A 24,746-nucleotide genomic window follows, 5' to 3' on the forward strand; every position below is an offset into this window, starting at 1 on the left:
TTTTCATAGTGACTTAAAACATCAAGCAGGAGAAGCTTGCTTTAAACAACCTTAATCTCATTTTGCATATTTCTTGGGGGGTGGATTTCTTTTTTTTGTTGATTGACAGCTGTTAGAGCCCATTGATTGGCACATATGACCTTTAAGGAAAATGTAGCATTTTTACCAATAAATAGCATTTGGTGTTTCTACATATTCATATAAGTAATTAGATAACTTATATTTACCCAGATCCTTAATTTTCACATTTTTTAAGTGACAAAATGGTAAATTATGCATTTACTGGTAGATTACTTCCCATTTGTGTTATATTTCTGTTTGGATGAAAACGGAATTTTAATGGAAATGCAGGAAATCTGAATTTAAGCTTAATTAAAACTTCTTTAAATGTGATGGACATGCACAAAAGGTTTTTTTTTTAAAAAAAAAATAGCAGATAAAATAGTGTCCCTCAAAATTTTAGAGCTAATAGATCTTAACCACTGAGTATTTTACAGATTTCTAATTAGTACTTTTTTAAAAAAAATTTGGAATGATTTGCTCATTGAGCTGAACTATTTAAGTAACTTAAATGAGGCACATGCAGAAATGGCTCTTGATGTAAAAATGGTAACATTTCAACAAAGGGTGGCTCCAAAAGAGTGCTGAACAGTAAATTCACCAGTCCAAACTTTTTTGTGTAAATTATATGCTTACTATTTTTATTTAAATTACAGTAGGCATTGGCCCTAATATATGCTGTTATAATTTCATGTTAGATTTGTAATTAAGTTTATTTTTAGAAGAATATGTTTAAGTGGTTTATATAAAATGATTTTCTATTTTTGTAAATGCAATAATTGTTTTTTATTGACTTTTACTTTCATGCAAATGGCTTTTTTGGCTTGAAGGATATGTAAGCGGAAAGAAATCTAATGATTTGAGTGTTTTCATAATGTGGAGAATAGAAGATTCTTTGTCACTAGCAAGGGGCACTGGTAGGCAGAATTAATTCATGTTTAGGCATATTTAAATAGTGATGGCTCTTACAGAATGCAGTACAAAACATTTATATAATTTCTTTGTTGATTACTTTTTCTAGTTAAGCTAAGAAACCAAATGCTAACTGCATTTGGAATTTGTCTGGGGGATAAGAAAGGTGAGAATAGTATGGTGGTTTCTCAAGATGCCTGAATGTCTAACAATCCATGGCATATTTGATGGAGAAGTGAGTGTTAATTGTTTGCAAGTCAGATTTTCTGGTTCAAATTTGGTTTTGCTATCATGTCTCATCACAGATGAAATTTAAGTCTGAGGGGAGTTGAATGATGAGTCACTGTTGAGTTAGTAAAATCACGATTGATCTCCATTTCCTGTTGATTCCAAAATTACTGAAGTATGAAAGCTGAGAATGAGTGATGACTTCTTGGAGGGGAGTTTGAGGGTAGAATGTGGAAGTGACTTGATCTAAAGTAATTCAGTGCTGCCCTGGTTGTTAGTAGAATAAGGTCTACAGTGAGAAAAGGTGTGTCTCTGAGATTGGAAGCTTTTAAGAAAGTGTGATAGTCTAGCTAGACTGAGTTTCTTATTTTAAGAAGTGATGATGGTCCAGTGCTGTAAAATATGCTCTTTTAGCAGAGTAAGTAGAGGAGGGAAAAGAGATTTCTTCTGTGGCTTCTAGTAGAGGTTTAAGATGAAACTTGTCATTTTCATCTTCTAAGTACTGGAGGTATTTTCTGATAGACCCATGTTTCTGTCACTTAGCTCAGAAAATCTTACCTTGAAATCCCTTTGCTCCTAGGTACTGTTCACTGGCAGTCTCCTGCTCACTTGCAGCATGACTACAGGTGACTTCCATAAATATGAGATTGCACAATGATGGAGAGTGGTGTATATATGGACAACAATCTTCCATGATGGAGAAAACCTTCCATACCTCAGTTTGTGATGAACTTGTGATGAATTCTTGGTCATGTAATTTTGCAGCTTCTCTTCTTTTTTCCTCAGTGAAATAGGATTGATGCTGTTTTGGGAGATACTAATTAAAAATATTGTGATTAAAAACATTGTGAAATATTGTGTAGCATATGCAGGTAAGTATTTTTTTTCTTCTGGAACTTATTGTTAGCAAAGCATTTTTTTTTTTAGGGACTAATAAGTTATGCTACTAGACTCTGCCCACGTTACATATGTGAGAGTAAATTCTACTGAAAGGGGATTTGTTGAAAGAAATTAAAGAGAAGATGTATACTGCTCTGAGTTATCATAGAATCAGTAAAGTTGGAAGGGACCTCTGGAGATCATCTAGTCCAACCTCCCTGCTCAGCATGGTCACCTAGAGCGTGTTAGACAGGGTTGCATCCAGGCAGGCCTTGACTATCTCCAGAGAAGGAGACTCCACAAGCTCTCTGGGCAACCTGGTCCAGTGCTCTGTCATTCTCACCGTGAAGAAATCCACCCTCACGGTCAGGCGGAACTTTCTGTGCTTCAATTTCTGCCCATTGCTTCTTGCCCTGTCACCTGGGACAACTGAAAAGAGTTTGTCCCCATCCCCGTGACACCCTCCCTTCAGGTACTTGTACACATTGATAAGATCCCGCCTCAGTCTTCTCTTCCCCAGGCTGAAGAGGCCCAGCTCTCGCAGCCATTCCTCACAGGGCAGATGCTCCAGCCCTCTGATCATCTTTGTAGCCCTCCGCTGGACTCTCTCCAGTAGCTCCATGTCTCTGTTGTCCTGGGGAGCCCAGAACTGGACGCAGTACTCGAGATGAGGCCTCCCCAGGGCTGAGGAGAGGGGCAGGATCACCTCCCTCGACCTGCTGGCAACAGTCTTCCTAATGCACCCCAGGAGACCATTGGCTTACTGGAAATAAGCTATAAAGAAGCCTTGAAGTGATTCAAGAAGAGAAAACTTAGATTAGTTCACTAATCACGAGTAAGAGGAGGTGAGAAGTAAGGCTTCCACTTCTATTCTCCTTACTGCTCCCATCACAAAATTTTGATTTTACAGGATTTTTCTAAAGTAGTAATTTAGAAAGCTAAATAACAGTTTGTATTCTGTCTTGTGACTGTTCAGATGAGCTTCAATACATTGAAATCTGTCATAGACATACACTCTGATATACTATGCTAAGGCAGAAACAAAGAAACTGGAAGGAGGAGAAAAATATATATATATATGGATAATTTTTATGAAAGCGTATGTGTTTTTTCCAATGCTGACATTTTTTGGATTGCAGAAAACAGAAGGGGAGGGAAAGAGAAGGTTGATCTTGCTATCTGAGGAGAACTTGGTTTTCAAATTGATAAACGAAACAGGAAAAATCTGCCGTATTTTTAGAGAGCCAGGTGTGCGGTTTCTGCATTTAGAAAAGCTGAATCAGTCTGGGTTTTGCAGGGGCACAACTAGAGAAGTAAATTATTCTGAGAGGGTATAATGAGTTCTTCTCTAGAAGAAGTTGAGCAAACATGAAGTACTCAGTTGCAGGGTTGAAATTTGACGAAGCATGGAAAGTGCACTGGTTTTCTGAGAAGTCTGACTGTTTCTTCAAGGTGTTGTGAATTTGGAAGCAAGAGTTGCCACACAGGGTTGTAAGAGCTGAAAGAGCTTTGCTAGTAGTGAGCAGATCTCGAAGCTTTCACTTATGGAGAGTCTAAGTTACTTCAAGTCACACCTTGGTATTTTGTGTTGCTGTGTCCCAGTATAAAAGCACTTTGTTAAAACAATTATGTTTTCTTTTTCTTTTTAATATTTGTGTTTTGGAAATTCAATATGATAAGTTATCCTTTGAAATGACAAAGAAGCCTGTTGTGCTGACAAAGTAGAATATATTAGGAAGTGGTGCTTTGTATCCTCTCAAGAGTAATGTGTTTCTGTTTTTTCTTAATCAGCAGAATGTTCTCCTGTAAGTCAGATGTCTTAGTTGTTTTTCCGATCTGTATCGGAGAAGAGCAAAGGAAAAAATATCGAAGGAATGGAATATCTTTAGATGTTTATAGTAGCAAAAAATCTGCAGTACTGTATTTCTGCTTTAGTAAAGCTACTGATAATGGCCACTGTTAGCACTGGGCACTTGGTTTTTATGTTTGTGTGTTTCTGAAAAAAAACAAGTGTTGACCCTTCAGAAGAATAAAGCATAACATGCCGAAAATACTCTTGAGCTATCTGTAAAGGATATAATTAATGCCCCCCCCCCCCCCCCCGAGCTTGGTTAAGTTTCAGAAGGCCTACAGCTTCAAAATGCCTACAGCTTCTGAAAATTCAGACTTGCACATTCACTGAAGTAAACACCTTTGATTTGACAATCTGAGCATCAAACTTCCTCTGCTCTGCATCCCCTCCTCCCTCCCCAATTGCCGATCTGCAGTTTCCGAATTTGTAATAGGTTTAATGCTGATTGACTTTTCTGTTACTTAAAAGCAGCCATTGAAGAGGAAGAAGTCTGTACCTCCTGTCACTCTTGCTCCAGGCTGTAGACAAGAATATATCTTGGAAGTTCAGGCACTTATTCAGGCCTTTCAGGGGAATTCTTAAAAGATGCTTTGCTTTTGGTGCAGAACTCCTTGAAAAGACTAATAGCCAGCACAAGCGGGCTGTGGCTTACTGCGTGAACAAAACCTCTTGCTACGGTTGTGAAGTATTTTGCTTTAGTGACCAGGTGCTCAAGTGGCATAAATCTATTCTGAACTGTTTCTCTTAAAATAATTTTGATACCATTCAGCAGAAACAGGGTGAAAGGGGATGGAACCTGAAGTGCTTCCAACTTTTTTTACCCTCATTTTGTGACTCTTTGATGAATGTAAAGTAATGTGGGAAAGTATCTCTCTGTAAGCCCCAGTGGGTCAAGCAGAGGTTGGGATAAAAATATATATCTGTATGCATATTGTTATATTGTTCATCATCTGGCAAGTAATTCTTGGAAGCTGGGTTATCAAGTTTGATGTTTTCCACTTTATTTATAACCTTTGGTGGAGTTCTGCTGCTGGCTCTGTGCTAAGACCTTGGAGCCTGCTTCTTGCTCTTGGACTGAAATCTTCATTGTTTCCTTTTGACCAGACTGTTCTTTCAGATAAAATGTCTTCCTTTGGATCGGTAAATAGAACCGGAGCTCACTTGACCTGCTAGCTCACCAGTTACTCTCTCTTTTGGTAAAAATACTTCAGTGGGAAGTTAACTGCTTCCACAAAGACCCATTCCTGTCTCCCACTCACCTTCTCGCAGCATGGGTGTGCAGATGTGCATACCAAAACAAAGATTACTGACGAGTCTATTTTGTTTAATTTTTAATTCCTTGTTATTATCTGTTTCACTGCAGACTTCTTCAAGTAGAGTCTGTTCTGTGTTGCATTTTAAATAGGATTGCTAATACTGATTTATTTTACCTATTTTCTTTCTTCTTTTTTTCCTGAATGAGTTGTCATCTGTGGGATTTTTGGACTAATTTGGCCAGAAATGTCAAATTATTAGTTGCAAGCAAGATCATTCTGAATTTGGCAACATCACTTTAGTCCAAGCTGCACTAAATAATAGGCAGCACTTCAGCATGTAGAAGTTTCATTTTGATTCCTGTGCTGCCTTTTATTTTTCTCTTTAACTTAGCTTTGAGTACCTGAATTGAAATTAAAGCATGACTCTTCCGTGGTGTTTGCAGGATAGTAGTCTCCTGTGTCCTGCATTCCAGGTGCAGGTGGGCAGTGTGTCTGTGTATTGACTTCCTAGTTCATAGCTCTGTGTCCCACCTGAAGTGGCTGATGGGTCTGGGCTTTCGTGAAGATGCTGGCCTGCACTGGAGCAGCTGGGACACTAACATGTGGGACTTTGTACCTGTCATAATGAAAGGAGGCACAAAAAATATTTTAAAATGTGACAGCTGTTGGCTGTGTCAAGGTGAGTCAGTGTCTTGTGTAAGAAAGGGGAAAAGAGAGCCAAAAGGAAGGGCAGATAGAGATTTCCTGACAGTCTGACCGTGGGAAGGGAAAAATAGGATGGAGACAAGTCTGCTTTTACTATCCACAAAAAATGCCAGAGATGAAAAATGAATGTTGCTGTGGTGCTGTCCAGTGCAGTCATTCTGGTCGCTGGGGGACTCCCTTTTATGGGTAGTTGCCTTTTCCAAAGTAGATTAGGAAGTTTTTCCGTTACTGGCGCTGTGTGACCTTTCGCTGATCTGGGGGTGGTATGCAGGCTTAGGGCATCCTGTCTGCACCCGGAATTGCTGCTCAGCTGTGCACGAAGTTAAGGGGACTAATTCCTGGCTTCTGAATCTGAAATTGAATGAAGTTGGCATGTGGTAAAGCAAAGCAGTCCACTCAGATGTGTTTTTTTAACATGTAACCAACTAGCTGTCCCCAAATACAGTGGTTTTCTTTCACAACAGCAACTGGAGGCCAGTAGAGCTGTCAGACAAGTGAAGTGAGGCCAAGGACTGTCCATCAGTCTGCTGTGTTCTCCAGATGATTTTGCCTTCAAGCTATCTATCTTTGGCAGTTGAAAACTTAGCTTTTTTTCTTTTTGTCTTCCTGTTCAGATCTTTTTTACTTATGCTCTTTTTTTTTGTTGTTAATTTTTTCTCTTTCAGACTGGACTTGCTTCAAAATTTTGCAGTACGGCTGTGTTTAAGCGTGTGTATGTGGTACTGTTACCCAACGAAGCTCTGCCATCGAACATCCCCCTCCCTCCCACCCCTGCAGGTGCAGTTTATGTTGGCAGGAGCTGTTTGGCTGGTGTGATTTAACGCTGCTCGGGCAGGCAAATCGTAACTACAGGCAGAAGAGGTCTTTGCTGGGGTTTGCTGTAGTGGCACATCCTTTGCCATGGAGGTCAAATTCTTGCTTCACCTTGCCGAATCAGCAACTGGTTTTGCTGTGGTGTTTTCCTTCCACCACCTCCTCAGAAATACAAAACTCATTTGGGGTCTGCAGAGCTGGGTAAATCCTTTCTTGTGCTTAAAGGAAGCAGTCTTTCCAAAATTTTATTGACTTTAAAGTAATCTGAATCCAATGAGACGCTTAATGCAGTCTTGTATCCTAATTCTGAACTCCTGTGAGCAGTTTCTGCCCATGTCATAGCTTGCTTCATGTCGAAGGATGCGTATAATTATATTTCTACTGTTGGTCCTTCAGTTTGAGAGTTGGTAGCTGCTGAACATTGGTCATATTTCTTGTATTTTTTTGTGCATCATGCACAAAAGAAAGTGGTTTTGTTAATTGTTATTGTTCCAAAATGCAGTGAAACTAAAATACATAAACAAGGACAACGTTCTTAAGAATGTATTACAGGTTTTATGTGTTTGCCATCTTTCTTTTGGTTCTTTTTTCTGTCTAGCTCAGCCTCTCAGTTGTTGCAGTGGATGAAATTCATTGTTTGAAGTAGTTGTTAATTTAAGTTCTTTAAAGCAAGGTATTTCTTATCATAGTTTAATTATATTTACTAGAACCCAGTAATTTAAATATTAAATGGTAAACACTTGTTGACAAAGCTAAAGTCAGAGACCACTTCGAAGAAATTCACTTGCTAAACACTTGGAACCACAGTCTGTTGAATTGCTAAACCAGCTTTTGACAATAGAAGACCTCTCTGCAGGTATTTAGAGAGGATATTTTTTATTTTAACTCAGTCAACTGGGTCACATCAGTTAATTAGCTCTCTTGCAGTTGAAAAAAATTGCTCCAGTTCAAAAATATGAGAAGTTTTTTTTCCCCTCATCAGTAGATTTTTTTTTTTTTTTTTTGAGGAGGAGAGCTACTTCCAAGATAACGCTTTTTACAGTAATTGTATTTCTCAAAATCAGCTCAGGCTATAACTAATCCAAATTTTTGTGTCCATGATTTCACTTGCTTTCTAGTGAACAGAACAATTTTAACCTTGAAGCTAACTTTAAAGGTAGCTTTAAAATTCCTTTTCCAAATTAAAATCTTCCTTTAGTATGTTTTCCTTTGCAGTTCTCCAGCATATAAAAGAATTCATAAAAAACCAAAGGTTCTCCACTTAACATTCATTACTTTCTCTCCGATTTTTAATTTTTTATTGCTCTAAATAAATGAAAAGCCATATAATTGGTTAAAGGCATATAATGTTGACTGAGTTCTTCTGGTTCAGCGGAAGTGCCAATTGACTATCAAGAGCATAGTAACAAATCAGTATAATTTAAATAGTAATTCCTAATAAAACTTTAAAAAGAGAGAGGAAAAAAAAAGAAAAAACTCTGACAACCTGAAATATAAATGCAAAATGAAGTTGTTAATTTTCATCTTGCATCAGGGTATTATGATTATGTACTTAAGTGACAACTGAAGCTTCATAATTAAATTGCATTAGTTAAAGCTAGTCAACTGTTCTGTTTTCTTAGTAGATTGCTTCTTCCTCCTTGAGATTACCCATCTTTTCTTCTCTGGCTCAAGTTTCTTATTTCACATGTGACCTACTTCATGACCAAAATGAATAGAGAAATAATACCAGAATTTTAGCAAAACTCTGCTTAAGGATATGTTTTCCAGCTGTGTCTTTGGTTATGAGCAGGTTGCCTATACAAGGTACAAGGCTTTCTTTTATATACATATATATATATATATATATATATATATAAATAAAAGAGTGAGTGAGTATATATACACACACACACTCACTCACTCACACAAAGACACTCCTTCAACCTGGAGATCTTCCTCTCAAAGAAGCTTGGCCTTGATTTATGTTCTGCAATGAGAAAGTGAGCTCTGGAGCCCTGCAAGGGAGGTGCCTGAAGTTGGGAGTGACTGAAGCATCCAGAAGTTTTCATATTACTGTTTGGTTTGGCTTTAAGTGCCATCTCCCGTAATTTATTGTACCTCTTTTTTCCTACACTCTTCCCTTCTCTCCTCCCAAGTTTTGGTTCAGAAGGGGTGCAGAATAAATAATCCCTCACAATAGGTTGCTGAGCAAAATATGCCATGGCTGTATTTCTCTAACCCAACTGGACTTGGTCTTTTCTTGGGGTGGATGTTAAAAATGCATTAGGGCAGCCTTTTGCAACCCAGGCGCCTGAGGGATACCTGTCAGGTGGTGAATAATAATTCTCCTGTTTGCTGTGGTCTTCCTCTCCTCTTTGAATACAATAATATTTTAGCATCTTTGTGAGAATAATTGCAGTTGCCATGCAATAGAATTCAAGAAGCTAGCCTAATTAAAGACCTAAACACTTGGTTAATTGGAATTGTAGTATGCATCATTCACTGTGGCTATAGATAGAGTCTAAAAACTGCATGGGCTTGGAAATTCGCTGTCTTGGGCAGTATGTAAATGTAAAAAAGACAGTGTGGGTGAAATGTCACCTTGAACTTAAAAGCCAAATGTGGACAAGTGACTAGGAGTAACCCACTGGAGTGTGTGTGCGCTTTTTTTTCTTCCTCCTCTAAATATCTTGTTTAAATTTATCATATAGGTTATTTTCACCATTTTATGGTGAAAGTGAGTTAACTGTTGAACAAATCTGCACAGATAAGTCTAGGATTCTCAGCTTACCTTCTGATGGGAAGCTGCCCTCCCGAGAAATTAAAACTACGGAGTTCTGGTAGTTAATAGTGTCTAAAAGTGTTCTAGTTTTCCATGATGAACCATTTTTATCCTGCTGCATCTCATTTCCGTGCATTAAAGGTGTTTTGTTTGTAGCCAGACTTGGCTTGACTGGTATCACAGAGTTTTCCTAGTTACCGTGCTGTGACTCCCCTGGGGCAATACCCTGTGAATGCTGCTGCTCTCGTGTACAGGTGGCTAGGCTGATTTTGTGATACTAAAACTAAGTCAAAAACAGCCAGTTGACCTGAAAAATGAGTTCATATAGGAACTCCTCCTGGTATAGCTATATTGATTTACATTTGCCCTAAATTTCGTTCTGATGCAACTTTTCTTCTTCAGGTGATAAGCCCTGAACTACCAGTCACCTCGTGTCTGGTGCCAGCCCACGTGTTTTACCTTGCATTTTGGAAAGGAAGGTTCTTTTTTACAATCTAGTTAGCTCATGACTGGAAAGCCCCATAGCACCTGCATATATGTAATTTAATACCTTTACAGCCCTCTTCAGGGATGTAGGTTGGTCGTGTTTTAACTGCCTTGAGAAAGCAGGTTACAGCATGAGCTATGTGATTTTTAAACTTTGTAGCTTCCGTGGGTGGGAGGGTTCCCTGGTAAAGTTTGAAAGCAGTATCTTCTATGCAGTTAGATGCTTTTCTGACTTAAATCTCTGTTCAAGGCGAGATTTGGGATTAGTGGAAATCTTAGTTCAGTTTGTTAAAGCAGAAATGTTACCTTGGAAGGCCAGAGAATGTTAAATTTGTTTTGTCAGGCAAGGGGTTGTTAGCACAGGATGGTAGGGCCAAGTCTTATGTATTGTTGAGAGTAGTCATATCAGATTTCTAATTTCTCTATGAATTCCTACAGATCTAACCATAACTTGCCAATGACTGTATTAAGTCCTCTTGCTGACTGTTAGGAGATGGATGCTATTTTGTATTATGGCATTTTTCTGTTGGCAGTTTTCTTCTGATGAAGTCAAAATAGTCTGGCCTTGTTGGCCAGGCTATTCAATTAGAAGAGGAGGAGAAGAAAAAGAAAAGCCCAAAATACTTTGAGAAGTGGCAGATTTCCTAGATTGGTGCAGGATGGCAGCTCATGAGGCAGCTAAAAGCACAGTGAAGTCTCCCTAAATGTGGGTTGCAGAGCCCAGCCGCATGATGATTTTTCACTCTGGAAGAATTGGCTGCTTATCCCTGCAACCTACGAGTACATCCCATAGGTTTCTGTTAGCCAGTTGCTGAGTCACTTGGATGTGTAAACAACTGTTTTTTTTAAAAAAATAAATAAAATCATACACACAATGATTTTGTTAAAGGTGGAGAAGAACAGTCCCCAGGAGAGACAATTTCTGTTAAGCTCTATTGTCATCACAGACTGTGAAACATAAATTCTGTGTTATAAACAGCTTGTAATTTTAGTCTTCCATTTTTGCTTTAGCAGGCATTAGACTGCAGCTACTGGCATAGAGTTTTAACATTATTACCACAGTTAAAAAAAAATATTTTACTCTCATAGTTATTGATCATAATATGCCACCTACTCACTTCTATGTTACATATTTTCTGTAGAATGGCATGTTCTTATTTTATGGTGCTGTCAGAAAAGTGATTCTGCAGGATGAGAAACTATGCAGAGTTCTGAAGTCTGTCTTTATGCCCCTGATGATTAAACTTGTCTTTGAGGATCTGGGCTTTACCTGCTTCCTTATGAGGAATTTTTCCTCGACTCCTACAGCGCTCTCTCAAGCTGATAAACTCAACCGTATTCCATTTTAGGCTGTGGCTCTGAAGGGTTGCAAGATAGAGCTTGTGGGAATTATTCTGGATTCAGCTGGTGCTTTGAACCCTTTCCCCCCCCCCCATAATATACAAAAGCATCTCACCAGAGATGGGGGTTCAAAAGGCTCAAACAGTGGTTCGCAATGTTCGATATATGCTGGGCCGTAACGAGTGAGGAATTTACTGTAGATCTGATCTTCTGTTAGCTTTTAGGGTTTTTTGTTTGTTTGTTTGTTTGTTTTTTCCCTCTGTGGTTGAGAGGCAGTTCAGAGAATCTTGCAGGCATTTTCTAACCTGAGAACCACAGATCACTGAGTTAAAGGTTGGTGCTATTTTTACTTGGTTTGAAAGCCAGCTGTTCTGGGGTGATGATATAAGCTCAGCCATTTAAATGTTAATAGTTCTGCAATACCTTCTTCCATTTTTGCTCTGTCTGCCCACGAGGACAAACAGAAATCCATTACCAACTGAGCCGCTCACTCGTGTTTATGCTATTTCAGTAGTAGGAGCTAACAGATGCAGCTTCAGAGGAGCCCCTGAGAGATGCAGTGGGTTACTGCAATCTCGGTGAGGGCATTAATTTGGAGATGACTGTCATGAGGATGCTTTCACCTGAGCTAGGCTAAACCTAGACCCACTTGCTCTGGTGAGCTCTGCAGAGAAGACATCAGTCAATTATTCAGTTCATTTTATTATCTCCCTTTTTGCTAAGCTACTATTTCCCTTGACATTTGAAGTATATTGTTGGCAGACAGAAAGCAAGTGAGATGAGGGATAGAAATGTTATTTATTCTGAAAAGTTTTCTTGTGTAAGCTTTGGAGGAAGTTCATGGAGAGCAGCAATGCCAGAGAGATCTTTAGCCAATGACAGTTGCAGTTGTAAGAGGAAAAAGGCAAAGCTGGTTTGAGTTTCTGATGTGGGTGGTAGTCCTTCTCTGTGTTGCTTCTGAGTGTTTTGCTCTGGTCAGGTTGGGAACACCATGGCCTTTGGATTGGGAATATACAGTAAAGTGGTAAAACAGTTAAAGTGAATGCATGTGTTTTTTTTCTAAGGGCTATGGTAGGAGATAAAAGCATGTATAGAGAAGGACAGTGCTGTCTTTTTCTCTCACTGTTTGGGTCAAATTGGTTGTTCCCTTGTGACACCACCTTTTCCTCCCAAATCTAGGGGGGAGAATTTCTATAAAATATTGTTAGGAATGAAGAGTGAAATAAGGCAAACCAATGATAATAGAAGATATTTCCTAGAAATGACAAGTTACATAGCCAAAAAAATCTCTGGTCCCTTGAGTGTTTAGAAGATCTTAGTGGCATAGCTTTGTCCTCCAAAACCTGGCTTATAATCAAATGAACTGAAACTGTAGACCCTCTTCCCAGTCCTTAGATGTGTAAACAAGAATGTTGTCAAGACTTAAATTCAAATAGGAACCATTAGGTTTTTGACAGAGTATGAGTATTCCCTTTTGTATTTTGCAAGCCAAAGATGGTACCATTGTGCTAGTGCCAGAAACGTAGAGATTGAAATTCAGTTGCAGACTTGCTTACCAAAAGCTAAAATGGTTAGTGTTTTCTGGATCATGGGGCTCCTCTTGTCCCCCCTCCCCCCCCCCCCAAAAAAAAAAAGAAAAATAGAGAGTTGTTGCATCAGAAAAGTTTGCGAAAGCAGTTCACGTAACGTAGATGAAGAAAAGTGGTTCAGGGGTTAGGGAGCCAGCTTGAGTCATGTGATGCAAATTTAGTTCCTTCCTCATCATTGGTTCTGACATCCCAAGAAGTAACACAGAAGCTGGCTTCCCTCGGAAGAGATCTAGTGATTGATGTGACACATGTAGGATAGGTGAGCTTGGAAAATACTGAAATTTTGTGGGAGGTTGTGTAAGTATGTTAAAGACACTAAAATATATATTTCATTCATAGTGTCACTATGAAGGCAAAACCAAGAACTTAGTGGGTGGTGGAATCCTGTGTTAATGTAAAGTGTCATAAGAAATCTCTCCCAACTGCTGATTTTTGTGAACTCCACATTTAATTTCTTCTTTGCATAGTATGCAATTAAAGAATCCTTAGACTTCTGTAGCGATTTTCTTTTTGTCTGCAGATGGTGCAACTATGCTAAAACCCATCATGAGTTTGAAGGGAAATTACGGTTGCAAATCAGCTCCTCCTCTGTCAAAGGTAAAACCTTTGCCTTCTGAGACCTGAAGTGAAACTACAGGAATAAACTGCACGGAAGATGAGGCTGTGGACTGCGGTACCTCTCTGTTGACTGTTCATTCTGTTCAGAGCTGACTGAATTAGGTCACTTGATTTTTTTTTCTCCTTGATGGCTGTATGACAGTCCTGATGGCTTTCTTAAAACTAGTGTAATGCTAGCAGTGAGAAGAAAAAGAGGTTAAGAGAGAGGTTACTTCACCCTGTTATAATCTGAATGGATGTAACTCAGGTTATTCCCTCTCTGTTTCTACTGATGTGTCTTTCTGCTTCTCTTCTGAACATTTACAGACTTGAAAAGAAGAGCTTCCTTTTAAATCTGCTGAAGGACTTTCCTGTATGTTTATCTTTTTCCTAATCTCATTCAAGTAAATTTTTTAGATGACCTGGAGACTGGGATGCTGTTGTCAGCAGAAAGCATACTTTAACCTTGAAGTGTCTGTGAGGAGCTGTTTTGAGCCTTGTGGTTTGCTTTGTTTGGTTGGGGGTTTTTTTGGTTGTTGTTTGTTTGTTTGTTTGTTTTCCCCTTGTTTGCCAACATGCCAGACAGGCCCTGCATTGAGTTGATCCAATTTATAGTAAGCATGTCAATATGGAGGCCATCATACGGTATGCAGGTCCAAATCCATCTGATGCCGTAAACATGTTCTTTGTTGTTATGGAAGAGAGGTGGAAACTCTGGAGATGATTGATTTAAAAAGGACAGTGCATCTGAGATGAGCCCTGCTGGAGTGCAGCCATGCTCAGCAGCCTTTTATTAAAGGACCTGCCGTGGATTAAAACTAAAAGGAAAAAACAAAAACAAAAATCCTTTAAAAATGATGAAAAGGAAGCGGCTCTGCAGGGAGTAAACAACAACACTGTCTAGAAGATGTGCAGATTTCTCCCAAAGACCCACAGCCCTGAGCTGGCGTTACTGACGGACGACGCGGTCAAGTCGCTTTCATCAGAGACGTTTGGGAGAGGGCAATGTCGCTGCGTTCAGTAACATCCGCTCTTAGCTGACCAGGCGGTAGCAGTCTAGAAAAGCAGACCTCTCGCTGAAGTGGAGCGTGCTCAGAAAAAGCCGTTATTGGCAAAGCGAAATTGTGCTCTTTTGGTGTTGGTTGTGTGAGCAAGCTACTCTGCTAAAAATAGAACTAGCCAAGCTTGTTTTTTCTATTAGGCCCTGTAGTTCTTCCTTTGCATAGGAAATGATCCAGCTATGATGGTAATGTACCGTACTAGTTACCACTCTGTGCAGAATTTCAGGGTACATGAGAAAGTTAAGCAACCTCACGCCCTCCCTTACAAAACTTCTGAACCCTGTGGATCTCAAGCTCTTTATCCTCCAGACGGTTGCATTTTAAGCTGTGCTTTGGATCTACTGATGAAAAGTGCTATACAACAGATGTGTGTTTTAACCCCTGAACAAGAAGACAATGTGAAATTAGAGCAATTGCTGTGCCTTCAGCAGGCAGTGTAAGTGGATATGTTTGTTAAATGCAAAAGTCGAGGGTATCTAGGCTCCTTGTTGAAAACCAAACTTTGCGTCTTTGAAAGCAGTGAGGCAGAATTTTCACAGAAGGGAAGTCAGAGAGGGAGGACGAAGGGAATCGTGACTTACTGCGCTAAGGCGGTGGCCTTACGCAAAGCAGGAACAAGGTGAACAGGGCTTGATTTCCAGATTGCGAGTTAGATGTTAATGGCAAGCAGTCTCTCCTGATTTTCCTTTCAGAAGTGTAAATGACCACACAGGCTGAACAGCCTCTGTTGCTAGGGAAAGATTGACTCAGCTTGGAGCAATCTTGGGTTGAAAGGGCCTTAGACTTGCTAAAATGTGTTGTGCTGTGATGTCTCAGAGCTGCCTTGGCGCTGCTTTGTCTAAGGCCACCTTTTGGTGTTGAGAGCCACACTGTGATGGTTGCTGTGTCTTTAACTTCTGGCTGGTTAAGGCCAGGAGGATAAAGAGACCATTCAGTGTAGCGCAACCTTTTAATGTTACTAGAAGAGCAAAAGGCCAGTGACAATGCTTAAAATGTGAAGTGCTGTATTTTTCAGCAAGAAAAACCTTAACAAAAACTGTTTATTTAAAACTTTCTAAACAGAATAACTGGAAGGAATATAAAATTTGAAAGCCAGAACAATGCTGTGATGAAATAATTCCAAGTTTCTTGTTGGAAATGAACTCTTCTGCTATAAAAACGAGTGTTTGAACTGTGGATTCTGCCCTCTGACTCCTTAGTATCAGTAACAGATTAGCTGCTATGGATATACATAATACAGCTGTGACGGATGCTGTAGCAAGCTGAAGTTCTGTTACGGGCCAGACACTGAACAGCAGGCCGCCGTGGTTTGCCCCGCATAACCTGCCGTTTGGCACTAGGAGCGTTTCCTCTGAAGCGCTGGAAGACAAGAGGCAAGTCCTTTGGGGGACAGATACTGGTCTGCGCGAGCTGGTGGCTCTACAGGCAGAGTGAAGAGCTGCTGCGCAGAGCAAACGATTCTTCGATGATGAAATAGCGGGCGTTCTTCGAGGTGACAACACCAAATCGGTTTTTCTCTTCCTGTGTCGAAGTGTGTTTTTTACGATGAAAACGAGCATCAGCAAATGTTAGTTAAGGTAGAGGAGAAACTACTAGCTTACCTTATTCTGAGCTCATCATGTCACAGCTTCAGTTCAGTCTGTCAAGTCTGTGTAAGCTTAGTACTGTCAAGCTCGCTACCCGTGTGCTATGCAGCGCTTGCGTGTTCACATCCTCTTTTCTGCTCCTTTGCTCCCCAGTCTGGAGCAGTGCTTGGAAAGACTTGCCAGGAGATCCTGTCAGATTAAGGGGCAGGCTGCAGGCCACATTAATTGCTCTCACTGTATGAACCTGTTATCTGCAGCCATTTTTCCCAGTAGTTCATTGACCCCTTTTCTGTTGGTGATTAGGCTTGGACCTGTCCCCCTGGCCGGGACGGGGCTGCGGGTCCTGCGAGAGGCAGCAGTGGGGAGTGGTTTGTATTACCTCCGGAAGCTTACCTGCCCTGCAGCTTGCTCCTGGGATGCTCTTGGGAAAAAAGAGCGCGCTGGCCTTGTTATGTGGTTGTGGATGAAGCTGAATTCTCCCTGACTAAAGCACAACTTCCAGGGAGGCATTCGTGTTTACTGAGATAAAGAATTTGTTACTTCTTTGGTATTTCACTGTATTGGACAGTTGTCTTTTAAATAAATAAATACATACTATTTTTAGGTAAAGAACTAATTTCCCACTCAGAGTGGGATGCTTACAGTTTAGGGAAAGATTTGGAAATCTGTAAGCACCTGAGTGAAAAGAGCATAAATCTGACTACCAGTAATCACTCTGGATGTTTATAATTTACCCAAGATCCCAAACTCTTGAGACAGGGCTGTTAACAGAAACATTGTGGGTTTGTTGTTAGTGATCTAAATATATACATAACAGTGAATTTCCAGCTTTGAATTGAACACAAAGCCAAGGTAACTCATGCTAGTCAAATTTAGAAAGCAATATAAGCAAGAATATCGGAAACTGTTAAATAGGATATAAATGCTCTTCAGAGCATTGTGTGTGCTTTTCTGTCTGACAGGCCTGCTCATGTTGCAAGTCCATATATACTTCTTTAAAATGTGATCCAGGGAAAACACAGCACAGCCAAATTGAAACTGTAGTAGGCTTTGAGCTCTGATTAATTTGTTTTTCATTATAATCCCTCCCGGAGCAGCAAACAAAAAGTGAGAAAAAGGTGATGCATGATGGTATAATTAACTTCAGTGAACAATGTGAACTTTAAAAGAATCCCCTTAATTAAAAAAGGGAGGGGAAGGGGAAGCAGCAGGACAGAACCCTGGCTGAACTTGAATAAACTAAGAAGGTTCCCTTCTTCCTCTGCTTAAATTGGAACCGTTTTCCCTAAATGTCAGCGTGGACCAAGACGCCTGTCCTGTTTCGTGTTTGGGGTTCTGCAGTTCTCATTATATACATGCAGTTCTGCAAAACATAGCTTATTAGATATATTAATATGTTCTTAAATCAAAAATGTCAGTAGCGTGCTCATCTGTAAGCCATTTCTAACATTAGAGCCCACTGGACTCTCTCCTTTTCCGTATTAAGGAGATGATGTTTCATAATTGAGGCAAGTGAGTACATACTTTTGCCATAAAGTTCAAGAAATCTCATTGATTTATAGAAGCATTAAATATCTAAAATTAAGTAACTTTCAAGCTGAGACAAACATAAAACTAAAAACAATGACTCTTAAAGCCCAGGCTTGGAATAGACACATGAGCGGGTATATAATACTTTAGTTAAGGTTTGCTGCCATTTCTTTTAAAAATTGTTCTTTAGAGCATTATAACTCAACTGTTTTCAAACCCATCGCTCTGGAATCCTGCCTACAAAATGTCAGCACAATTGCAAATTTTATTTCTTTAACAAAATAAAAGGCTTGGAGCAGTTAAGCTTCTAAAGTTTTATGACAGTAAAATAAATGTTGCTACTTTGCTTTGTTGTAACAGGAACCCATGCTGTTCATCTTGTCTTGCCAGCAGGTAGAGACAAAAAACAAACTGGTTTAATTGGGGAAACATTGTATTTTGTAATTTTTGTCTCCTGAAAGAGGAGAAACCTAATGTCCAAGTGTAATTATCCTTTTGTCAGAGCAGGCTGTGCTTTGGGCAGAGTGCGTTGTCTCATGAAGGTGGGTGGGAGGGATGGCTCCTGTAGAAGAAAATTTCAGCAACTGAGAACAAGACTTGGATACCAGCTTATTAAAGCATTTCATCTTTAATTTCATCTGGGTTGAAGGGATCTTCCCTGCAAATGCAAGAGAGGAGAAGCCCAGGTTTTCTCCTCAGTTGACCAGTGCATCTATTATCAGATCTACTGTCTTGGATTTCTTTAACAATGTCCCTTTCCCATCTGGCTTCTCAAATGGTAATGGTAACCCGTTCAGCTTTGCTCTTTCTTTACCTTTTGCTGAGGTTAGAGCCGTGGCACTTGTCTAGGTAGTGTGCAACTGTTCTGTAGTCAGTATGTACCAGAATGGAATTTCCTGTCTCGCTGCTCTTAAAGGCCAAGTGTTTCCCTTAGTCCACTAGACTTTTATAGGCTTAAGGAATGAACTTCCTTGCTCATACTGCTTCTAGTGCAGGAAATCACATTAAAGTAACCTCTGCTTTCAGCCAGGGTCTTTACAGAAGGAGAATTATGTATAGTTTGCATAGAAAACATCTGTTTTTTAGTAAGTGTGTTTTTTTTTTTTTACCTTGTCTCTTCAAGAAGAATTTTTTTTTTATTGCATCTCTAATATGCGTATTATCTGCAGGTGATCTCTCGGGTGCTACCCGACTTTTAAGTTCTTGTTGGATATTAGGGTTGCTATGGTTTTAGCATGTTCATGTTCTGGATTCTTTGGTAGCTGGTGTTATTAGCCTAAGCTAAGTATTGTGGGAGAGTAGGACTGCTTTCCATTCCTAGAGCAATTTCTGAATCTCTGGACAATTTATCTGTGTTGAAATTTAAGCTCTTGGCTCCAGTGCTTATGCTTAGACCTATTTCTTGTCTGAGGAAAGGGTGGTGTTAAAGTAATTAAGCCTGATGTGCATAAGAAAAGAACAACCTTTCCACAAAATTGAATTGCTTGGGGTTTATTTAAGTTTAAGGTTGCTTAAATAAGTTGGCATTTTGTTTTGTTTGCTTACAAGCATCTTATTATCTTTTCTGGGGAATGTTCTTCCATGTTTTCGACAAAAGATCAACTTTGAGAGAGTCCAAGAACAACAGGTCTCTACGCTCCGGAGTTGCTCTTTGTTTTATATCAAAGTGTATTTTACACATCTAATTGTTACGTTACTGTTACACTCTTCTTCCAGCCCCTTTAAAATGATTATTGTGGTATGGCTGTAATATGGAAAGACCTAATGTTTATTAGGGAACAATCTTTTGGGCTGTTGATTCTTTTTTTTCTTTGTCTTTTTTTTCCTGAGAGTGCATTGAGTTCAGTCTGCTGTTTTCAAGGGAAATTTATCACTTTGATGCTGTGTATTCTTGTAAATAAATTTATTCTGTGTTTTTAGAACTTCAGGAACTTTTTTGTATATTGATGCTAAAATTAGTCAAACTTTGGTTCACTGGAACATGCAGACAGGAATTCTGTGCATTAGTTACAATTCTAAGCACTTTCTTTTCCTCCCGGTTGCAGTGCAGGAAGTGCTGAGTAGCTTTCTGTGGATTTTGTATTGTTTCTGGTCTAATGCAAGACTAAAATTCAAGAATTAGGACTAGTTTGGCTTGTGAACCTGGGAAGAAAATGTGATTGGAGAAATCATAAGAACTGTTTTTTATATGTTCTCCTTTATGTCTGTGTATCCTAAGGAAAAGAAATTAATTAGGGATCTAAGGATTGCTCCGTTTTACTTAGTTTGTTGGGAGTCATGTAGTTGAACCACCTGTACGTCAAGATCATAGAATCATACATCTTGATACAATTTGGTAGTAAGGTATGCAGATGTACCTGGTTTATCTTCTTGTTCCTCAATGAAATGCGACTTGCTTTTCAGCATCAGTGATAACATTTCCCTGTCTGCTAAAGAACACTGATAGCTCACAACTCTGTGCTGTTGCCAGCAGTGGTCATTGCTATCATTAAATGAGACGAGTGTTTGGGGTAGGTGTAAATCAAATACTCATGTCCTGTTTTAAAACCGTAGACTAAGAAGCTAAGAATTTGATGCCATCAGAATATTCTACTTAAATTTACAATTTGAAAAAGCTTAAAAACAATTTCTGTACTAACTTTCCTTTCTCCTCTTATGTTTTCAGTTTGTGGGCCAAATGTTGACATTCGCAATGATATCCATGAGCTGAAACGCCTAGAGAACTGTACGGTCATTGAAGGTTTCCTTCAAATTCTGCTCATCTCGAAAGCAGAGGACTACCGCAACTTTCGCTTCCCAAAGCTCACTGTCATAACTGATTATTTGCTGCTGTTCCGTGTGGCGGGCTTGGAAAGCCTCAGTGATCTCTTCCCCAACCTCACAGTCATCCGTGGGAGGAATCTCTTCTACAACTATGCCTTGGTTATCTTTGAAATGACAAATCTTAAAGAGATTGGGCTTCACAACTTGCGGAACATAACCCGTGGGGCCATACGGATTGAGAAGAACTCTGACCTGTGTTACCTCTCCACGGTGGACTGGTCTCTCATCCTAGATGCAGTGTCCAATAACTACATCGTTGGGAATAAGCCTCCAAAAGAATGTGGGGACTTGTGTCCAGGGACGATGGAAGAGAAGCCGTTGTGTGAGAAGACCTCTATTAACAATGAATACAACTACCGCTGCTGGACCACCAACCACTGCCAGAAAAGTAAGAATTGAATAGATTGTGTGTTCTTTGTTGCCTCTTTCCAAAGTCAAGTTCTCATTTAATATGTTTTTGTTTTAGGCTCTTCAGCAACTTAAACTTTTATTTTAGTAACGTATAATACATACAGTGAGTATATCAGTTACCCGGTTTCTACAAAGTAGATTCCTCCCCAACCAGTAAAGGATTATCTCACTTGATTAAAATAAAAAGCTTTCTGGGTTACTTCCCCATGAAAAAGATGCAAAGTGTTCAAGTGTAGAATTAAAGCCATTATTGCAAAGCTGGAACCAGTTTTACCTCCTTTGAGGACTTGGCAAGAGGTGGCTGTCTCTTCCTCCTCGCCCAAGGGATGTTACTGTGTGCCAGAGTCACTGCTGTACTGAACTTGTTAACTGAACTTGTTTTGACTTTGTGTTCTTTGCTTCTCTTGGTATATTCCTTCAGAAATTCATCTGATAGTCAATTCTGTGCATCAGAGATTTAGTACTGAAGTTAATTTTTGCAGTAGGTTTTATGATTGTAAAGTGCCAATGAAGAAATGGTATCTTGACTCTTGGTGAAATTTTCCTTGCCTGTTTTGTTCTTATCTTGCTTGACAGAGTTTGTCTTTCTGATAGCAAGTATTAGCAAAAACAAAACCTGATCTCTTTGCACTTTTTAAAAATAGAGTAAACAAATACATAGTTTACTCAAATAACATGATTGCATGGCAGGCTTTTTGAGTTCATCCTGTAGGTTTGCGAAAGATGAGCCCTGCTGTACCACTAAGGCTTAATTACAAGCAGTCGTCACTGGGAGGAACACTTCCTAAATTCAGCCTGGAGTCTTGACCAGTGCTGCAATAATGATAGGAAGCACCAGAGTGTGAGAGATTATAAAAACAGATTTGAGGTTACTTTTGTTTGGGGAAGCTGCACCTTTACCTTTTAATTTTATCTTTTTTCCTCCCCTCTTTCTCCTTTAGTAGACCATCAGGTGCTTCTGAAGCCCTCCTGTTCGATCAGAATTTAAACTGTAGTATCTTGTAGGACAGTCGTAGTTAACCCCTCAAAAAAATCTCTGAAAAAAGGCCTTTTTAGTGATATTCTTTTAGTAATAATTCCTACAGGAAGTAGAGTTTGTATTTAAATGAATGAACAAACCAGAAGACCCATACAACTTACTAGAAGTCCCGTAAACTTGGCTAAGGTGAGGGACGTGAGCTGTATTAGATTTTTGCCACGTGTTGCTCTGAGTCATTAGGGTTCTGCAGGCTAGATCTGCCTTCACTGAAGGAGTGCGAGTCCGATGTCTACAGATGACGACCTGGGTGATTTCTGTGGAACTTCCTTCCCTTAGTGGTTTGAATGGATGTAGCTGGAATGTATTTAATAAGATAAAACAACTGGCTTGTGTGTTCTGGCTATTTGGAATACACAAAAGTGATGTGTGAGAAGCTTGTGGACTTTAAGGGAAATGCTAAAATAATTTGAATCCCAAATGCACATGAGAAGAGATTTGTTTAAATAAGATGAAGTCATAGTTATACTGTGATGGCAGTACTTGCAAGGCAAGGATGTAAGTAATGGTTTTCTTTTCCTCCAGCCTTTCGTCTCCCTTTTGTGGGAGATTGAACAAGAAAGCAAATGTTGCAAAAGAGTCTTAAAGTGCTTGTTAAGAGCACTACATTTTGAAAAAAACAATGTAGCTTTAAAATATCTTAGGATACAGAGCAGAAAAATTACTACATTCTAATAAATCATAGAAAGTGAGAAAGTTGGATCTATTTAGTCTGTTAATTGTGATAAGTCACTGACTTCATGGAGGAAGACTTTAACTATGCCAGCCATTTACCTACAAGAAAAGTGCTGCCATTTCTAAAGAAAAACAAGGGAGGTATAAATAATCAATTTTTCAAAAGGAAGCTTTTAGTTTATCTTACTAGATCACTTGAACACATTTGCAATGAACTCCTGATCTGGGGAGGACTCCACTGTACAAAATTGCACAAGGACATGAGAAAGGAGAGAGGCAAGGACTTTAAGAGACTGAATGTTTTTTAATCTGCCTTTTCCTATCAGTACAGATGTGAGGTCTGTGTTATTTTCCAGGGATTTTTTTTTTTCTAGTGTAATATCTACTTTAACCCTGACATTCTCCCTGTGCGTCACAGTGCTATTACATTGAAAATGCTGTCTGTCACCTTGTGTTCATTTAGTATGATGCCCTTTTATTTTTTTTTCCTGGATCTGTGGTAGGAGCGTATATTAAATCGCTCTTGTCCTTGTTTAGGACAGGACAACACTGAAAGATCTCAAGTTGATGGGTAGATGCTGTGATTAAGTAGCCTGGCTTCTTTTTAATTTTGCCATTGAGAAACTGTTTTTTGCTTTCTTCTCTTTCTCACTCTCAAAAAAAGGAAGGAGCCTTTGCTTCCTTCGGTGTAACTTGTGCCCAAACAAGGTTGGGGAAGGAGAGCATGAAGCTTCAGCGGCATTTTTGCTGTCCCGGTTTCCGTGTAGCATACGTTCCTTTACTTCTGAGGGCTGTAAGGCAGCAGGCAGCAGCCTCGCTTCGTTTGCTCCCTTTGGAGCTGCAGCATGTTATGCTGGGTTTGGCAAACTACCATTTCTCTGTCTTGCACCTACGTTTCTTTTGGCATATCAAATGCTGGCTGTACTTCATTCAGCTTCTTTGGGTTGCAGGTCCCTCTTGAAGCCTCTTTTGAGGTAAGAGGTGAGTGCTGAAGCTGGGTAAGTGGTTGGGATTTGGGGCACAGAGATGGAAAAGATAAAAAATATTTGTTTCCAAACACATAAATAAGAGGGTGGCCTTCTCTCTAGCAGTTGGGACTGCTGGAAAATGTTTATGGAAGCTGCCTGCATCTGCATTAGCAATTGATGTGAGAACCGGATGAACGTTTCTTCTGTACCCCTTGGAGGAGTAGTCACCGGCGACAGGCTTGATTTGCCTGTCCATTGGTCTACTGTAAAGAAAATAATTAATTTTCTGAACTTCCTTTGGTGACTAAGCTTGGAAGTTTGCTGCCTTAGTCACTAGGTCTTTATAAGTGTACCTAAACCAAATATAAATTACAGCCTTTAAAGCTTGCCTGGAAATTCAGGATCCCTAGTCTGTCATAACCTCTGGGCTGAGTTTCTGGAACGAGCCCAGCTAGCAGCACCCAAGACCCTCTGGGTTTGGGGCCATGAAAAATGAACCAGGCAAACTGTTTAGGTGGAAAAGTGATAGGAAAAACAGTGGTAATCCCATATATAAGACATACGGTATATGGATGGGATTTTTTTGTTTTGTTTTTTTCTTAACCTCAGTTTAGTTATTCCTCCCTCTCCCTGTGCGGTTAAACTTGGAGACCTTCTCTGTCAAGCATTAGCTGAAACTCATCCCTTCCCACTCAGGTAAAAGAAGGATTAGGGCTCAGGTTATGGCCTGTGGAGGACAGGCAGCCGTTATGAAAGGGTAGTGGCTTCGACTGCCAGCTTCTGCATGAGAGGACAAGGAGAGCGCAGTCTGGGAGTCCGGATCCTCCCTTTGTGAGACAGCAAATTGCAATGCTGATGAAGGGGATGGAGTAACTGTGTTCCTATAAAAACGATTAAGGTGAGTGTGTGAAATGCATGAGGGACATTTAGAATTAAACTTTCCACTAACATAAAAAAAAAAAAAAAAAAAAAGTACTTTGACTTTATGGAGAGAATAGGGATTAGGGCTGTAAGCTAAGGGTATGATTTGTTTTAAGAGGTGAATTTGACATGAAAAACAATAGTTCACATACACTGTGCTTTGCAATACAACTGGGGAAAACTTTCAGCTTCCAAATGTGTGAAACTGAAGACCACAGAAGAGGCATGTGAGGATTTGGAGGCTGGTAAGGAA

The 24,746-nt window shown here is 39.7% G+C and overlaps 1 protein-coding gene across 2 annotated transcripts in view; it reads left to right on the plus strand.

The window, feature by feature from the left end:
- IGF1R (insulin like growth factor 1 receptor) overlaps positions 1-24,746 on the plus strand; it is a 177,722-nt gene that overhangs the window by 14,099 nt on the left and 138,877 nt on the right. For both annotated transcript variants that reach the window (XM_062584161.1, XM_062584160.1), the window contains exon 2: positions 20,325-20,870. In XM_062584161.1, coding sequence (XP_062440145.1) covers positions 20,325-20,870 — 546 coding nt within the window. The remainder of the gene's footprint in view (positions 1-20,324; positions 20,871-24,746) is intronic.

The sequence above is a fragment of the Rhea pennata genome, chromosome 10 (genome assembly GCF_028389875.1).
Source record: "Rhea pennata isolate bPtePen1 chromosome 10, bPtePen1.pri, whole genome shotgun sequence".
Classification (NCBI taxonomy): Eukaryota; Metazoa; Chordata; class Aves; order Rheiformes; family Rheidae; genus Rhea; species Rhea pennata.